Here is a 20,074-nt window from a genome sequence, read left to right on the forward strand (position 1 = left end):
CCCCTATTTAAAAAGTTTGAGGACCCCTGGAATCAACCAAAGAATAAATCATGCCCTGATTTGTAATCTGCCAATTTCTGAGGTGTAAATGCTCACAATGAAAACTTAACGTGTACTAGCTGCCTCCAGCAAGCCACTGCTGGTACCTTTTGGCAATAGGGTGAAGTCTGTATTCTTTTCTCAGAATATCTTTAAACTCATAAAATAAAATTCCTAGAAATTACAAAGGAAATCAGTGATCAATCAGCGAACGTTTATTAAGCACCTACTAAGTATCAGGCACCAGGTACCATGCTAACTGCTGGACATAAAACGTTTCTGGAGGTGCTTTGTGTCTATACATGTCTGTATTTGTACCGCATATGCTTCCATTTTACAGATGAGAAACCCGAGGCAGAGGTTGCCCAGGGTCACACAGTTATGTCTGAGGCCACTTTAGAACACATGTACCTTCCTGATTCCAGGTCCTTCTCCCTACCTCACTTAAAAAAAAAAAATACGCTAAAATACCAATATACATGACTTTTAAGGCATATTCACAGCTCCGTCTCTGCCTATTAGCTATCTGTGTACAAGGCCTGTATCAGTTTTATGTGATTTCTCCAAGCCTTGGTACAAAGCAGGCGTTTAATAAAATGTTTGCCGAATGTTAAACGAATGACTGGATCCCTTCCAGTTCTAAGGCAGTGAGTCTCCGTGAACAACTGCTGCTGCTGCTGGTACGGGAGAAGCAGAGCAGGAGGGGCAGGGCAGTCTCTGAGCCTCCCCAGTTCCTCTCCCGTCCACCCCGAGAAACTCGGAAAGCTGGAAAGCTACTGCCTGCAGGAACACCCGTAGGAAACTCATTGCCGCTTCTCCAGCCGGCAGAGGTTTAAGGCTCTGTGAGCCTGCGCACGCCGCATGCGCCTTCTACCTCTCCCGTAGCTTTACGTACACCCGTAGAGACGTGGCTCAGGAGGCGGTGTCTATTGCGCAGGCGCATAGCCAGCCGCCGTTACATCGGTACTGCCGGCCTCCCTGAATTGGGGGCTACGGGACTACGGGTCTTCACCGCGGCTCCCTTCCACCCTACGCAGCGGGGTCCTGAGCGCCGCGCGCAGCAGGAGGAAGGTTCTGCGGGACGCTCTTTCCCTCCTTCCGCGAGGCCGAGTACCCGGCCGGCGGGGCGGCGGCGGCAGCGGCCAGAGCCAGGCCCGAGGAGGCGGAGCGGGACCCTTTCCCCCCTTGACGGCTGCCTCCGCCGCCAGCATGAAGCTCGTGAGGAAGGACATCGAGAAGGACAACGCGGGCCAGGTGACTCTGGTGCCCGAGGAGCCCGAGGACATGTGGCACACTTACAATCTTCTGCAGGTGGGCGACAGCCTGCGTGCCTCCACCATCCGCAAGGTGCAGACCGAGTCCTCCACGGGCAGCGTGGGCAGCAACCGCGTGCGCACCACGCTCACACTCTGCGTGGAGACCATCGACTTCGACTCGCAGGCGTGCCAGCTGCGGGTCAAGGGCACCAACATCCAGGAGAACGAGTATGTCAAGATGGGGGCCTACCACACCATCGAGTTGGAGCCCAACCGCCAATTCACCCTGGCCAAGAAGCAGTGGGACAGCGTGGTCCTGGAGCGCATCGAGCAGGCATGCGACCCGGCGTGGAGCGCGGACGTGGCCGCAGTGGTCATGCAGGAAGGCCTCGCTCACATCTGCCTTGTCACGCCTAGCATGACCCTCACCCGAGCCAAGGTGGAGGTGAACATCCCCCGCAAGCGCCGGGGCAACTGCTCACAGCACGACCGGGCCCTGGAGCGCTTCTACGAGCAGGTGGTCCAGGCCATCCAGCGCCACATTCACTTCGACGTGGTCAAGTGCGTCCTGGTGGCCAGCCCCGGCTTTGTGAGGGAGCAGTTCTGCGACTACATGTTCCAGCAGGCCGTGAAGACGGACAACAAGCTGCTGCTGGAAAACCGGTCCAAATTCCTTCAGGTACAGTAGTCTAGCTAACAGGATAACCCAAATTAAAGCTTGTGGGTTAGCATAAATCTGTATACATAGTGTAGGAATGAGGACATTTGAAGGGATGTGGGAGTGACGTCTTAATCATATTCACATGATAACCCTAGAAATGTCACCTGGGCTGTAAGAGAAAATTAGTGTCCTTATTCACGTTGGTGATTCCTTTTAGATTAAAAAAAAAAAAAAAAGTAGTTGAGATATACCTAACAATAAGCAGTTTGATCCTAAGAAAGTTAAATGTTTGATAAATCTTTATATTGAATTCCTTTTGAAACATTTCTACATAAGTAAAGCAAGATTGATGCTTTATAGCTTTGGCAATTATGTCAGGATTGGACTAGGATGAGTTAACTTTTTCAAGGTAGAATAAGTGTTCTGAAAGATTTCTTCTAACTTCTCTAATTGTGATTCCAGGTGCATGCCTCTTCTGGGCACAAATACTCACTGAAAGAGGCCCTTTGTGATCCTACTGTGGCCAGTCGCCTCTCAGACACCAAGGCTGCTGGTGAAGTAAAAGCCTTAGATGACTTCTACAAGATGTTGCAACATGAACCTGACCGAGCTTTCTATGGACTCAAGCAGGTGGAGAAGGCCAATGAGGCTCTGGCAATTGACACACTGCTCATCAGTGATGAGCTGTTCAGACACCAGGATGTAGCCACCCGAAGCAGATATGTGAAATTGGTGGACAGTGTCAGAGAGAATGCAGGCACAGTTCGGATATTTTCTAGTCTTCATGTATCTGGGGAGCAGCTCAGCCAGTTGACTGGAGTTGCTGCCATTCTGCGCTTCCCTGTCCCTGATCTTTCTGATCAGGAGTCTGGTTCAAGTTCTGAAGAGGATTAATGATTGGCACTTGTAAAAAGAGACCATTTATTGCCCAACTTCTTCACTTACATAAACTAATATATAAAACAGATGTTCTTAAATCCAGTATGAAAGCTGCTAGGAGGTTCTGTTTCATTTCCATGAGAGAGTTTTTCTTGTCAGGCTAATCTATTACTGTTGGAAGATCTATACAACTAGAAAATAAAGAGAAAATTAATGTCTTAATTTTATCCTTATTCACATTACTATCACTTTAGGGGGAAAATCTCCTAGAGATAGAGTAAATAGTTTGATAATTAGAGGAGAAAAAGATGTGTTTCTATTATATCAGCTGCATTCAGTGTGTACTGTACTGGGGATAAACTACTGGTTTTGTTTTTACTTTATTTTCAGAGCGCTTTACAGTAATTTTACCTAGTCTTCAAAAATGGCTAGAAAGTGTTTTTGGAAACTGGATAGAAAATTCACTAAAGAAAACTTAAAAACTGACATTACAAGAATTGAATGAGATAGTTTCTAACATGCCAAGAAGCCACTGTCCTTAAGTTAACTTTATGCTATACTTAGCTTACTATTCATAGTTTTAGAACAGAAAGGAACTTTTTTAACTATAACACTTGATTTTACAAATGTTAAACTCAGGCCCAAAGAGGATAAGGTAACTTCTCTGAGGTCAAGCAGCTCAACAGTAGCAAAGGTCATAGTGCAATCCAACTTTGACTTCACATACAGTGGTCTTTCTGTTTATGCCATGTACTTGTTTTGATTTGTCAGATTTATTAATCGTTAAATTATTAGAATGTCAAATTGTCTGCCTTTAACTTGGAGTCTTTAAAGCAGTATTTTCTATATTCTAAACAATTTTGATTTAGTCATGCAAATGCTTCATGATTGAACAGAACCCATGTGGAGCAAAATAATGACAACGTATTTGACCTAGTTTATAATTGAAAAGGGATGATAGGTAATTCACTACAATGTCAGCAAAATGGTCTACTGTTTGAAATGGTAAATTGTATTTTGCTTATGGTTTTGGGGCATCAGGTAGAATATTTTTGACATTCATTGACTCATTTCAAAATAATATGGTTTATTTTCTGTTCTGACAGCTGGCATGTGTAAATACAATCTACTAACAATTAATTCTAACTACTATTCTAGCCAGTATTTTACATGTGCCTTCCCAGTAAATTTTTTTACAAAGTTGCTAACTCTGTGTAAAAATAGATCTTCTAAATCCAGGCTTTTCTACCACTCTACAATGTCTCCTTTTTTAAGCCCTTTCCACCCCCCCAAAAAAGTTGTTATATTCCCCTTCCTACACACACACATTCTAAATAAGCTTATATCATACTTGAATCTGATATGGATAGTTTCACTTAACCTCTACAATACTTCATTTCCAAATGCAGCAAAACATTAGGATGATATCTGTGATATTAGTTTATGCTAAGTAACTAAATTCAGGGGAAAAACTGGATTATTCCTCCAGTAATTTTGACCATTGCTTCGCACTTTTCAGGAAGGCATGTCCTACAGTTCAGAAACTTCTGCCTTAAACCAAAATGTTTTATGTTACCAAATGGTCAATAATGTGCTCATACGTTGGCCTTGCTTTATACAAAATTTAGTCTTTAAAGATAGCCATAACAATATTAGGAAATTATAAGAGGCCATTCAAAAGTCAGGAAGAACTAAATTCAAGTACAATTTCTGAAGTGCTATTCTCCTGAACCTGTCATTTAATCTCTCAGGCAACTCTTTTAGACTAAATTGCTGAATAGTTTCCAGTCTGCTTTTGTTTCATCCAGAGAATTTGCTCACTAAAAATTCTCTTCATTAGTGAAATAATGTGCCCTACTCCCCTGCCCCCCAAAAGGCATTTAAATCATGAATTGTTTCCTTATGTTCAGATTGTAATTCTTTTCAAAATCCCATAGTAATCAAATACATAACTGAAAAAGTTCTCTAATAATTTGTATAACAAATAATAAAATTAGCATTAACATCCCTATTTCCAAATCTCCCTTTAAAAACAGGAGTATTTTGGGAGTAGTTTAATTTTCTTTTCAATCTGAGCAAAGAAAATCATGAAATGTTTTATTTAAAGAGCATCTGTGGAATTTGCAGGATTCAGAAAAGGAGAGGGTTCCCAAGAGGGTGGAAGATCTAGAGGGCCTTGAATTTAAACATGCCATTGGTTAAGAACCAAATATTTCAAGTAACATAATGGTTTCTTTTATGTCTTAAAATTCAACGGACTTGAATTCTTGCTGCCTTTTATAACTTTATAACTTTGGTGTACAAATATTTATCTTTTTTGATTTGAAACAATTTTAAGCTTGTTTTGGTTTGCCTTGGATTTCTGCAGTGCAATGGTGCTTTACTTTAGTATACTCATTTTTGGAAGAAAAAAGTTTAGAAAAGCTCTTGAAATAAAAATATTTTAAACTCTTAAAATATTTAACCCAAGGTCTTAAAAATTATGTTGGAGTAGTAGTTCTTCCCTTCAGCACTTCTTGTTCAATTATTTCTGACTTTGTGGGCCATATCTCCCCATGGGGTTTTCTTGGCAAAGATACTAAATGGTTTGCCACTTCCTCCAGTGAACTGAAGCAATCAAAGGTTAAATGACTTGCCTAGGATCACACAATTAATATTTGAGGTCATATTTAAACTCAAGTCTTCCTGACTCACAGGCCAATATCCACTAACTTCACCTAGCTTTCAATATAATGTAGTCTTTAAGGATCTTTTTCTGCAAAATTATTCTTTGTCTGTATCCTTTTATGTTATCATTTATGATTGACTCTCCTGTTGAGAAAGTTTAATGCTATTTTTTAATTCTGAAATCTTGTTTGATAGTTATCTTCCTAGAAAATGAAAAAAATTATAATTAAATCTAAATGAAGAATGTCAGTATTGATGTAGTCCACTTCCTCCAGTAGTGTCTCAATTTGTTGGTATAGTAATTGAGTAAAAATTACTCATTTAGATTAATTAGATCATCTAAAAGCCATGATTACTAGTCCCTTTGATTCTGTTTCTCCCTTTCCAACCCCATTGTTACAGAAAGGGCCTGCATGATATTGAAAACTATCTTCTGTTTCTTCTGTCTTAGTAGATAATTATAGCCAAAGAATCTGTCACTTGTAGCCATTAGGTGTTAAGTATCATTATACTTAAGTATGTTAAGTATCATCATGAGTCTTAGACTGGTCATTAAATAGCAGATCATCTGTACCATGACTATATTTAAAGCATTTCCTTCATGAGAGCATCTGCCAGAGCTTAATCTGTTGAGAATAGTCCTTTAGTAGGGTATTGTCCCCTCCTGTGCCATGAAGAAGCAACAAAATTGTTTCTTAAATTTTTTCCTTAAATCTGTGAATGTGCCTATTTTGGCTGCCATCCTTGTTCTTTTCCATTGGATATATATTTTGATTTACATAAAAACTTACAGGAACATATTCATTATGGTATTACTGATAGAGAACTAAAATGACATTGGGGGCAGCTAGGTGGTACAGTGGATAGAGCACCCGCCATGAAGTTGAGAAGACCTGAATTCATATCTGGCCTCAGACACTTAACACTTCCTAGCTGTGTGACCCTGGGCAAGTCACAACCCCAATTGCCTCAGCAAAATACTTTTAAAAATAATAATTTTAAAAAATGACTGTGATGTGTAGCTGTGGCTGATCATACTAATAGGAGCTTAGAAGATTCTATTTCAGGTCAGGCACAGATCATCTTTATGACCGTTTGGGAAGGAAATGTCTAAATTTCCATTATTTTATAACCACACACATAAATAACTTCAGAAACAAATGCTAGGAGGCATAAATTTTATAATAATCCATGTATTAAGAGTTTCATATATTATTTGAAAGATTTCAGAGGGGAGGTAGGCAATTTAAAAATTTTGCAAAATAGGAACCATAAGAAAAGTTTGAAGGACTTAGAATTAACGTGCTGGAAGGTTTCATTGTATTTTACATACACAATCTACAAAACCGCATTCTAAAACTGGCAAATCCTAGGAACTAAAAATGTTATACAAAACAAAGCAAAAAGAAGTTTAAAAATCATATTTTGCCTATGTTGTTATCACCTACAGATTTATTGAATAAATGAATGAATATATAAGGAAGGAAAGACTGGATCATAAATTTGAAGCACAACTCTACCCTCAAGAACCCTGAAGGGAGAAGTAGTAGCTTAAGTAATACAAATGAATGAGGGATGATAAATTAGAATTAAAACAACTGCTAAAATCAGCTTTAAAACAATCTATTTGTTAGCATTAAGTAAATGCTGGACAGGGTAGGTAGCTTAGTGAGAGTTGGCTTTAAGGCCAGAAAAACTTAGATTCGAATCCTCTCTGACAGATAATATGCTCATGATCTCTTTTCTCTATTTCACATTATGCATGTCTTCTCCCTATTATCTCTTTCAACTTTTCACCTCACCAATGTGAGAAGATAAGGTAGCTTTTCATCTTACCAAGGCAAACCTTTCTATGTATATCCTTCATCCTATTCTTTAATCTTCAATTTTGTCCTCTTGTGGCAGCTTTTCTTCCTGCAAACATGTTCATTTCCCTCCCAACCTTAAAAAAACAACCACCACCACCAAAAAAAAAAAAAAAAAGCTACTTATCCAACCATCCTTGCTAGCTATTATCTACTTTGTGGCTGAACTTGAGAAAGCAGTCTGTAGTAGGTAGTAGGGTACCTTCACTTCCTCTCTCCTGTGAATCATCTGCAATCTTCCTTCTGACCTTATCATTCAACTGAAACTGCCCTCTGCAAAGTGGCCCTTATTCTTTTAATGGCCAGATCAAATAGCCTTTTCTCAATTCTTATCTTTGGTCTCCTACAGGATAAAATATTACTCTTTCCTGGCTTAAATTTTCCTATCTGGTGTTTGACTCGGGAAGACAGAGTGAGACTGATGTAGAAGCAACAACAATGATACAACAAGTTTTCGTAACTGCTATCTAACTGTTTCTTCTTAGTCTCCTTTGCTAGATCTTCCCAGTTACAACCATTAACCTTGCTTATTTCCAAAGGATCTATACTGGGCTTGCTTGCTTTCTGTGTTTTCTCACTTAGTCATCTCATCACCTCCCATGGATTCAGTTTTCAGATAACTCCCAGATCTGTACATCTATACATACATAACTTTTCTTCTGAGTTTGTCTCATATCACAACTGCTTTTTGTACATCTCAAACTTAGACATTTGAAATTCAGTATGTCCCAAAGAGATTTCATTATCTTTATCTTCTTAACTCTTCCCTCTTTCTAACTTTCTTCTTTCACCAAAAGCATCACATTCCTTTCAATCATTTAGCCTTGCAAACTAGATACCATCCTCAATTCCTTATGTATCCCACATATTCAATATGGGGCCAAGTTTTGTTTCAGAGTTGTCTTGTTTCTTCTCACTCAGTTGCTGCCTTTTATGCCAGCCCTCATCACTTTACATTTTTTGGTTGGTTTTTCCTGCCTCAAGGTCATCCTTTCTCCGATCCATCTTCCACTCATCTGCCAAACCAACATCTGATTATGTTATTACTCTACTCAATAAAGTCCAGTGGCTACCTATTATCTCCTAGATAAAATATAAAATTATCTGGATGGCAGTTAGCTCCTTCCTGTCATTCTAACCTATTTGTTCTTTCCTCTCCTCCATGAACTCTGCAATCCAGAAAAACTGGCATCCTTTGCTATTCCTCAGGTGAGACAATTCCATTTCCTGACTCCAGACTCTGAGTCTTGTAATTGGGTGTTTGTCCCCCCATTCCTAGAGTACATTTTTTCCTCATTTTCAACCAGTCTTTCTTACTTCCTCTAAGATAGCTCAAATCCCACCTTCATGAGACCTCTCCTACTCCCAAGTCCCTAGTGTTTTCCTTCTGAGATAACCTTCAATTTATATAGTAGAGATTTTACATTTATTTATTTATTCACTCCCAAATTAGAACGTGAGCTCCTTGAGAACAGGAGCAATGTTTTTGCTTTTCTTCACATTGCCACTGGGATACAAAGTGCTTGCCCCTTACATAGTAAGTGTCAGTAAGTGCTTATTGACTGACTCATTGACAGAAAAACATTCCCTTAGGGAATCCATATACCAATGAAACCATAGGTTTTGTCCCTAATCCTATTTCTTTTAGGGAAGCTTAAGATAAAGTAGCCATCATCTGTCTCTGACAGATATTGCTCACGACGCTAGCAAAATCAAACTTCTCCTTTCTTTTTATTTCTCATTACGCATATCTTCTCCTTACTATTTCCTTCAACCTTTCACCTCACCAATGTGAGAAGATAAGGTGGCTCTTCATCTTACCAAGGCATCGATACTAGATTGATAGAATTCAAGAATTAGGTAAATGAAACTCTCCTCTTTACTATAATGCTTAAAACTTCTCAGTTTCATGCAACCTAAATCTTGTGCTGTGGTCTTTTGTGCCTACCTCTGTCCCTTCCAACTCCTTCATTTTACAGATAAGGATAATGAGGAACAGGAGCAATAGGCATTTGCCAATGTTGTTACAGGCTAGTAGTAGACTATAAGTCTCCAGAAGTATACTTCTTGCTTTTCCAACTTCATCATGTTAAGATTAGTTTACATTTGATGTGAATTACTGTGTATCAGTAGTTTTGACTGCTATTTTAACCAAACTTTTAATCTCAAAGAAATTTTGAAATATTTCACTAAGGGTTTTCTAATTTTTTTTTAAAGAAGATCTATAGTATATTCACTTTCCTTTGTGGGCTATGTTCATTAAAATTCTTTTAACCTAAATAAATTTACTAAGAATAGACCTCTACTAAATTTATTTATATCCTAATAATCACAAAGTCTCAAATAATCATTTTGTATTTCATAGGAGTATAAGTTCCTTTAGGAAAGCTAATGGGTATAAAGATTGAAATACAGTAAACACAGCTTTTTCTTTAGAGTATTTACTGCTACTAGAATAGTTGTTTGTTTCCTGCCTTAGACCTTGTGGGTCATAGCTGACTAAAGGAAGTTAAAGAACTTCCTGTTTTAAAAAGTAATTAATCTACAATTTAATTTTTTAATGGAAGTTTCTTCTGTTTTTTTTAATCCTAAAAAGAGATAGGGTTTTTCTCCTAAAGACTACAAGAGACAATTCCAAAGAATCTATAATGTAAATAAATTGTGATCGATGTTGTATTTACAGGCCTTACTCTAACTCATATGATCTTTGCATCAGTAGAAATGAATGAAATTTTTTATGTAAAATTATTTTTAAAGTATATATTTCTGCCTTTTTGTTCTTGGTAATATCTATTAAATTCTATGGCAAATCAGTCTATAAACAATTATTAAACATTCATTATGTGCCAGACACTGTACAAACACTTGGGATACAGAGAAAGACAAATGGCAATCTTTCTCTCAAGAAGCTCACAGGCTGATGGGAGAAATAGCATGCAAACAACTACATAAGAACAAGATATAGACAGGATCAGTTAGTATTAGTCAACAGAGAAGACACAAGAATTAAGGAGAATGAGAAAAAATTACTTGTAGAACTATTTGTAGTTGGGACTTGAGGGAAATCAGGGAAACCAGAAACTAGAGATGAGGAAGGAAAAAATTCTAGGTAAAAAGGATAGCCAGAAAAAAAAATTGGGGGAGATGGAAATAAAAATGCCTTGTACAAAAAGAGTCTTGTCATTGGATCTCAGGGTAAAGAGAGAGTAAGGGTAAGAAGACAGGAAAGGTGAAGATGGTGGGGAAGATGGGTGATGGAGGACTTTTTGTGCCAGAGGATTTTATATTTGATCCTGGAAGGGGTCAGAAAATATTGAAGTTTATTGAATAGGGGGGTGACATATCCTTTTGGAAGATCATTTTAGTAACAGAAAGGAAGATGGTCTGGGTTGGGAAGAGACTTAGAGCAAGGTTGAAATAGTCCATGTGAGTAATGAGGGCCTGGTCCAGAATGATGGAAGTGTCAGAGAACAAAAGAGAGCATATGTGAGAGACAAAATTAAATCTTGTGACAAAACTAAAAAAGAGACATCCCAATTATATGGGATGTATATATGGGATATATATGGGATATATAACTGTTTACATGAATTATATGTTAAAACTTTTTGAGATATTAAAATCAGATGTAGAAATGAACATTTCTGTCTTCTCAGTTTTAAAATAGGTATTTCTGCTATGTGATCTCCTTTATGCTTCTATTCAAGGAAAGAGAGGATTCTTAATTTATGTTTCTATTCAAATTAATTATTTTCAAAAATTCTATTATCTATTATTTTACATATATACATATATTATTTAAATTAAATAATAATACTAAAACAAACCAGCAGAAAAAAAGTAGTTACCATTTTTATTGTCCAGATCTTGACATCATTTCTTTAAAATACAAGTTTTTTTTTAACTATCTTATGATTAGCTAACATCTGGGAGCCAAGAATAAGTAGTTTATGAACATGTAGCCTATTAGAAATATGAAATATGAGAATGATGGAAGTCAACAACCTAGTTATAAACATTCATACTCATAATTAAATACTATTACAGTAGCTTGAAAATAGCCATATAAGTGCTTTCATGAACCATCATTAACCACTGGGCAATTAATCTATGATTTTCTTATCATTGGGTAAGTGTGGAAATGAAATGTTAACTAAATTGAGATTATTCCAACCATACATGAAAATCAATTCCATTTAAGAACGATGGCTATTATTATAAAATCAATCCTGTAACTAGCAACAGAAATTTTATGTAGTAAATCTGAATTTATTCATGCCAAGTTGATTCAGTTTGTTTTTAATATTTTTCCAGCCTGATAATAACACAACACATATCTGGAATTCAGCTACTCAGCAACTACATTTATCTGAAATATAGTTAGGAATCTTTAAAAAAAAGAAAAAAAGACAAAAATATCTCTGAGCAAATGTTGTAAAACCCACACACTAAAACATGCACTTTACTCACAGGGAAATGCCTTGATGATGTCACCTATTTGGTTGTTTTATACCCATTTATAACAGATTTTTCTGTCTGATATCTAAATCTACAATAAATTAAAGATAGCAAATCAGTAAGGGTAGCTTCTACCGGTAGGCATGCTGATATCACTGATAAATGATAACTGACATTTTGACAATAAAGACTAAAAATATTTTTCAAAAAATATATGCTTCTGAGAGAAGAAGGAAAGAATTAGTGAATGAAGGACCAAAGGAAAGGGAAAAACAATTCTAAGAGTCTGGGGCCATTTAGTAGAATGATAAATAGCCTTCAATCGCATCTATGAGCAGTATTATTACAGCACAGTACCATCACTGACTGATGTTCACCAGGATGATCCTGAGCCATCCAGCATAAGTTGATTTATGTTTAATATTGTTTGAAACAACAAAGAATTATGCAGTATGTAATAGTCAAGATTTTAAAAGTTAAGTATGAAGGTTTAAGGGTAGTAAGCATATTCTGAAAAGTCAACTATCCAGAATGCTTCCTGGAGTTCTAATTAAAGAAACATGCACTAACAATGCTAACAAATGAACTTTTACTAAAGAAAAAAATTAATTGTACTTGTAGAGGGTATTTTGGGTTTGGGGTTTTTTTGTTTTTTGTTTTTGTAAGACATGATAGGCCAAAAACTGTAGGTCCTCTGAGTTCTTCATGCAAATCTGTTCCAGGATTTTTATGTCTGGAATTTTTCAGCAAGGCTAAGTATAAACATTGACTAGAACTTTTTGTTTGACACTTTGCTGATAAATTACTCTATGAATATAAAATGTACTTTAACCTCATCCTTCGGCTCATTTGATCCAAAGAGATCAGTTTATAGCTTGTTCTTCCTTACCAAGTATGTTACTAACAGAAAAGTACTAGCATTCTATTGAAAATAAGGTCAAGTATCTTACTGCATGGATCATTTAGATAATCTAAGAATCCTTATAAGATTACAGAAACTCAGATTTGAAAGGAGGGATCTCTGAGGGCATCTAGTCCAACCTGTACATAACCAAGAATTGACTGCTACATTGCCAACAAGTATTCCTCCAGCATCCACTTGAGAGTCTCCAGTGAAAGGGAACCTGGGACTTCTGAGGAAAGTCATTTCACTTTTTGATAGCATCTAATTATTAGGAAGTTTCTCTTTACCCTCCATCAATTTTTCCTAGTGGTACCTCATGAGACCAAACAATCCTTTTCCCATTTTGTTCCTTCCTTTATTTTGAGTCCTGCTTCTGTAACTGATCTGTTTAGGGAGAAGGATTGGGAGCAGGGAGAAAAAAAAGGGCAAAAAATACTTTAAGGTCATCATAGTTCATCACTTCTTTGTTCGTTGTTTTATTAATTTATTAATATGCCAAGTACTAGAAGATTATCTTCCAGAATCACATCAAATCAGCTTACTGTCTTTGGAGTCTTCCTGCATTTTTATTCATCGTTTCATTTTCCCTTTCATCCATCAGGAGTTTGTCCTCAACAAATCATGAGAACTTCTATCCTCTCTTCAGTGATATTTGTAATGAAATTACTAGCTGGGCTTAGGATGTGGTAGGACAAAAGATGAGTTTATGTAAAAGGTAGAGAGGAAATAGACAGAATCTTATGATTAGGAAAATACTGTGGGAAGGAGCTTCTAAATGGCATCCTTATTAAGAAAGGGAACAAAAAACAGGCAGTAAGCTGCAAGAAGATATGAGGTTATTATGAAGGATACCTCCAAGGACTCAAAGTTTTAGGGTAAAAACACTGCAGTAACTTATAAGCCAACTTTGTCTTTGGTGCTGACCTTCCTATTCTTCAGCTTGCAGCTTCTTTCTGCTCTAGGCAAAGAATAGCATCACCTGTGCCTTCATCCTCCTGCTTATTGCACATTGTATGACAAACCTGGTGGGATACTTGGGAAGGCATTTTTTGGTTGTTTTTTAAGTTATTTTAATGAATCTGTAATCTTATCCTCTAGCAGTGCAAATCAGAGTTGAGAGATAGCACCCTGCAGCAGAAAATACACTTGGTTTACAATCAGAACCCCTTGTCATCTCTTTCCCCTTAGAACCTTAGTGACTATGAGGAAATCATTACATGATCCAGAAGGACATCATTTTCCTCAGCTATAAAAATGTAAATGTAAAAAAATACATCTATATATACTCCTACCTTTCCCGCTGAGATTTTCTGATGTGCCATTTTATCCTAGACTATTTCTATCCAAAGATTTTAATAAACCATCTACTCAAAACACTCAACCTCTAATTGCTTAATTGGGAGAAGCTTTTTCTTCCTTTGGGATTTTCTCCCTATGGATGAAATCCATACTAGTACTGTAGTTGAGAAAACGCCCTCTACCATTGCAAATCAACATCTATTTTGCCTCATTACAATTTCATTGAGTTACCTGGAGCATTGAGAAATAAATAGATTTATCCAGAATAACATAAGCAGCATATAACAGAGTGAAAGCTGAAGTCATATCTTCCTAGCTTAGGATAACTCTCTACTCACTGTTCTGTGATACTTCTCATGATTCTTGTACCATCAGGAGCATTTGAGACATTCAATATGTTGTGTCTCATTCTTGTTACATGTCTTACCCACATCCCTTTCTGGACATACAGACAATTACTCAGTAGCATTTTACCACATCTCATTGGTCACTGATGATGTACTAGAACCTCCTTCTAACACTGTGGTGTTTGAGGATTTGCAGCTACATTACACTATGAATCCTGAGAGAAAATGAGAATCATAGTGTAAACTAAATGAAGCTATTTGTTTTAATATTTCCAATAAAATTAGTATTATGAATACTGAACTTACAATTTGCCTCTACAGATAAATTTGATCCTTTTTTAACTTAAAAATGATGGAACAAGAAATTTCATGAGTATCATAAGCATTTAAAAATTATTCAGACACAATTATCTCATCAACCAATAAGCAGTTATTAGGCACCTACTTTGTGCTAGGCATTTGGTTATGTACTAGGAATACTAATCTAAAAATAAAACAATTGTCTCCCTTCTATTGAGAAAGACAAGATGTATATAAACAGTTGTATAGATTATCTATGCAAAATAAATCCAAGGTCATTTTGAGAAAATTACATTATTTTGAAAATTAGGTAACATGCCTACTTGGGAAAAAATTCTCTTATTACTTTCCATTATTATTATTTATTATTCCATTATTCTATAAATTTACAGAAATTTTCAAGCCAGAGAACATACAGGAATGTTGAGGTTAGCAATAGGCAGGTATCATAAAATCTGGCCACAGAACAAATTGTTCTTGCTCATATTTTTGCACCACATTCTAGTTTTTGTTTTTTTGTTTCTTGTTTTGTTTGGGGTTTTTTAGGCCTATCTTTCCAACATAGTAAATCAGTAGTGACTGCTACATTTAAAAAAAAAAAAATAGTGATTTGCACATGTTCCAAAAAGCTGCCAAGTTCTGGTTTTGGCAGACAGACTGTAGGAAAGAGCAGACTGCTAGAGGGAGCAGATTCCAGAGCAGAAGGTCATTTGTTTTGAATGTTTTGCCCTCTAGGGCCAGGTTTTTTAAGTGTTAGGAGGCTTTCAGTTTGAAGCATTAGGGAAAAGATTATATTTAAACAGCTTTGCTGGTAGGTGCAAAAAAACATCTTGAGGCTTGCAAATATTTTCATTAGCTTGCCAAGTTTTACTTGGTCTGCCAAATCACATACCCCTATCTCATTTGTCAAGATTATTAGAGACAGTTAGGTAGCACAATGGATAATAGTGTGCTGGGTCTGGTGTTAGGAAGACCTGATTTCACTTACTCACTGAGTGACCTTAGGCAAATTCATTTATCTCAATTTCCTCAACTGCAAAATGTAAAATTATAAAAACACTCATCTCCCTTCTATTCTGATTCTATTATATACAGTTGTATAGATTATCTAGGCAAAATAAATCCAATGTCATTTTAAGAGAATTACATTATTTTGAAAATTGGGTAACATGACTACTTGGGAAAAAATTCCCTTATTATTTTTTACTATTATTATTATTATTTATTGGTCCATTATTCTATAAATTTACAGAAGTTTGCAAGCCCAAGAATATACAGGAATGTTGAGGTTGTCAGCACAAATGAGTGGTTATAAATATCAAATGAAAAAAAAAAATTTTGGTGAAATTCCAGTGATTTAAAGGATATTACAAAATGTTATCAGGGGCCTGACATATAGAATGCACTTAATAGATATTTGTTCTCTTCCAAATTTGTAATTCCCTTACTGTTAGGATTCTTACAAAGTGTTAAGTCAGTTATCTAATTTAGCATGGTATTAACAAGTTCTCTAATTCACTAACATATTTAGCACTCATTGGAGTTCTACAAGATTCACAAGTCCAGGAGATTCACAAGTTCAGTGGAGGAGATTCACAAGTCATAGCTCCCACAATCCTGCTCTCAGAGGAGGAGTCAACCTTTAAGTTCATACCTCTAAAAGAGCATATAAAAGGACGAGCCTCAGCCAGGAATCAGTTGGGGAGATTGAGAAGCCAGGAGTCAGAGAAAGCTAGAGGCTGAAGTTGGCAGAGGCAAAGGACAAGCAACAGGAGCTCTCACAACCAAGGAAAGCTAAGCGGGCTATTTTGAAGGAGACAATAAAGGACTGGACTTTTAACAGCTAGCTGTATTGATTATTGATCTGAACTGAAACTAAGGCTGCCTCCAGAAGCCCCCCGAGAAATCTGCTCCCAGAGAACAATTACATATTTTAGAAAAGAAGAACATTACACCTTACCACCAATAATAATTTCACTTTAAAAATGATAGAACAAAAAATTTCATGAGCATCATAAGCACCTAAAAAATTTTCCAGACACAAAAACACATCAATCAACAAACGGTTCCTAGGCACCCACTTTGTGCTATCCAAATGTGCAATCCAAAAATGAAACAGTTGTCTCCCTTCTATTGGAAGAGACACAATGTATATAAACAGTTTTATAGATAATCTATGCAAAATAATTAGTCTTGCTGACATCCTAATCCCAATGTTATCACAATTCTTGGAAAGAAAGCACTGAAAGGGACCCTGCTGAATACTGGCTCTATTCTATTTTGTTTTCCCCTATTAGAATGTAAAGTCCTTGCAAAATGGTAGGGATATGTATGACATAAAGTAAGTGCTTGATAAGTGTTTTATACATTTGAATTTGTAGTCCAAAGACCTGGACTCAAATCCCAGTTTTGCCATATGCTTCTGGTTTAATTTTGCAACTCACATGACCCTTTTGGGAGGCTTCAGTTCTAACTTCTGTAGAATAAAGGAAGTGAACTAGATGATCACTGGGTTGAATTTCACTCCAAGATCTGAGTCAAAGAGCAGCCCCTATTTTATAGATGAGAAGATGGAAGCTGCAAAAAAAAAAAATAACTCTCTGGGGAAGCTAATTGGCACAGTGGATGGAACACAGGTCCTGAAATCAAGAAAAACTCAGTTCAAATATGGCCTCAGACATGTACTAATTGTATGATCCCAGGCAAGTCACTTAACCCTTAGTGCTTAAAAAAAAAAAAAAAAAAAAAAAAGAAAAGAAAAGAAAAGAAAAGAAAATAACAATCCATATATAATAGTCAGATACTTGCTAGACTATTTGGTTGATGAAATGAAGATGTCCTAAAGCTGTTATAGTTCTTTGCTCTTTCATTTTAGACAGTGCCTATAACCCAGTCAATTAGAGTCTTCTATTCATAAGGGAAATTCTGAGACTACTCCCAATATTTCCTGTATTGTCTTGACCAAACATAATTATTTGCATAGTATTTCCCCATTAGACTGAGTTTCTTAAGGACAGGACTTGTTTTTTGTTTGTCTTGTTACCTTTCTTTGCATACTCAGTGCTTAGCACAGTGACTGGCACATAGTAAACATTTAATAAATGCTTGTTCAATGATTGATTAAATTAATATGAAAGGATCAGCATTTTAGAAAAGCAAGCAATTCAGGGGCATGATCTTGCAAGAGTAACTTCAACTCTTTTTGCAAAAAGGACAACATATTATCATTATTAAACATATACAGGTTTTACTCCAGACACAAATTCCCAATAGTAAACATTAAACATTTTGTGCCCTTTAAATATCCTCTAGATAATCATAGTACAGTCTAATAGGAGACAATCAAAAAGCATTTATTAAATGCCTATTATTTGCACACAGCGCTATACAACTTGGGTGATACAAAGAAACATAGGACTTGACATTGACCCTCAAGAAGTTTATCATGTCATTTGAAAGATGGAATAACTAACTGCTGATGCTAATATAGTTTATAGTTATGAGGGAGACCTCATCATATAACAACAGAGAGTCAGCCTGTGCTTTAGGAAGAAACAAATTTCAGAACCATCTCTGACACATACTGACACATACATGCATGTTATTTAGTCCCTCAGAGTTCCAGAGCTAAGATCCAAGCTGCAGAAGGGTTGCTCATCTGTCAGCAAAGGCAGGATGTTCTGCACCTGGATTCCCCTACATTAGTGAAATCAAAGGTTCCATCTGGTTCCATTATGGCTTGCAAAGGAATTTCCATTTATCATGCTGTTTACCCTCTCTGATAGCCTACATGATAGATATTGAAAGTGTTATTATACCCATAGAACTTATATAAAATAGGGAACAAGACTGTTAAACAAGAGATGTGTAGCCTTATGTTATTTGGAATCAGAGATAATAGTTTCAAATTTCAGCTCTGTCATTTATTGCTAACCGTGTGATTTAAGTCCAGTCATTTTTCTCCATTGAGCCTCAGTTTCCTTACATGAAAAATAAGGCAATTGGTATAGATGGCCTCTAAGGCCCCTTCTAATTTTAAATAGCAGCCTCCCTTCCCCCCATATTGTGTTAATGAAATTCTTTGTGTGTTGATGAATTAACAAGTATTTATTAGGTGCCTAATAAGTGTCATATTGTCTGCTGAACTTTGGAGACACAAATATAAAAGTGAAACATTCATTGCCCTCAAGGAGCTTACACTTTGTTGAAGGAAAACAGAGAAAACATGGCTTAGTGCAGATGATAACTGGACTTAGAAATAATTGAATGACCTGGGTTGAAATCCAGCTACAATACTTAGGCAAATAACTTTACCATCTGTAAAGGAGAAGATTGGCCTCTGAGTTCTAAATCTATGATCTTATATCAATATAAATAAAGGTATAAAAGGTAATTTCAGGGAAGTGAGCACCAGGAACTGATCCTGTGAGGATCAGAAAAGGCTTTCTATAGAAAGTGGCATGTTAGCTGATTTTGGGGGGATACAAGAGATTTTAATTGGTTGAAGTAAGAAGGGGGTGCATTTGAGGAATAGGTACCATGCACCATCTGGAAATACCTGTTAATCTTCATGTACAAATAAAGGGGATCCTAACAGCCTGGAAGATCCCTTGCCAAAAGTTTCCAGTATATCCAAGACCCTGATACTTAATAATAACACCTGTTAGCACCCCACCATTCTTGGAATCTCCCTAAAACCCTTAGCTTGTTCACCTTTGCTTCTTTTCAATCAATCTTTGATCTTGTTCTACGAGTGAGAAAGAGGTCAGTGTTAGCCTATTTTGAAATTATATTTATCTCCAGGCATGAATTTGGAGAGCTTCCGGTTTGGAAAGCACTGATGTTTTTCCAGGAAATACACAAAGGGTATTTGTCCTGTTATCAACTGGATCTATGATTTTATTGATTTTAGAGTTTCCTCCAATCGTACATATTGTAACTCATTCATGCTTGCCTATCCTAGGTGGCTCTAGGAGGACTAGGCAGTCCTCCCCCATGGAGTCAACCCAGGTTTTTCCCTCTTCTTCTTGGGTTTTGAGGTATTAGTAGACTATGCTAGTAGTCAATCTTCACTCTCATTATTGCCACATGACTAGCCCATCTCTCTTATCATAAGACAGTTCTTTCATGATATCCTGTGTAGGTATGTTTGTGTGTGTGTGAGTGTGTTTGAGTGTGAAGGGTAATTCTTTGTTGATTATATATTATGACCAACTCATATATAGCATATATCTATCTTTTGCTGTCTATATTATATTCATTTTTAATTTTTCAGAGTTAGTTGGATTCCATGTCTCTCTGCCATATACCATCACTAGTACAATATTACCATTGGGAAAAATGGACTTCTGTTTTCATAGGAATCTTGGAGATACTAGAGAAGCTTCACAATTTCCCAA

At 36.7% G+C, this 20,074-nt stretch overlaps 2 protein-coding genes across 2 annotated transcripts in view; both read left to right on the forward strand.

The window, feature by feature from the left end:
- Window positions 1-20,074, forward strand: part of ITGA1 (integrin subunit alpha 1) — a 190,376-nt gene that overhangs the window by 18,069 nt on the left and 152,233 nt on the right. The window lies entirely within an intron of this gene.
- Window positions 1,159-5,292, forward strand: PELO (pelota mRNA surveillance and ribosome rescue factor). Its single transcript, XM_051990637.1, has 2 exons — window positions 1,159-1,974; window positions 2,419-5,292. Exons 1-2 carry the CDS (start codon window positions 1,249-1,251, stop codon window positions 2,848-2,850), a joined length of 1,158 nt encoding a protein of 385 aa, XP_051846597.1. The 5' UTR covers window positions 1,159-1,248; the 3' UTR covers window positions 2,851-5,292.

The sequence above is a fragment of the Antechinus flavipes genome, chromosome 1 (assembly GCF_016432865.1).
Source record: "Antechinus flavipes isolate AdamAnt ecotype Samford, QLD, Australia chromosome 1, AdamAnt_v2, whole genome shotgun sequence".
In the NCBI taxonomy this organism is placed as follows: Eukaryota; Metazoa; Chordata; class Mammalia; order Dasyuromorphia; family Dasyuridae; genus Antechinus; species Antechinus flavipes.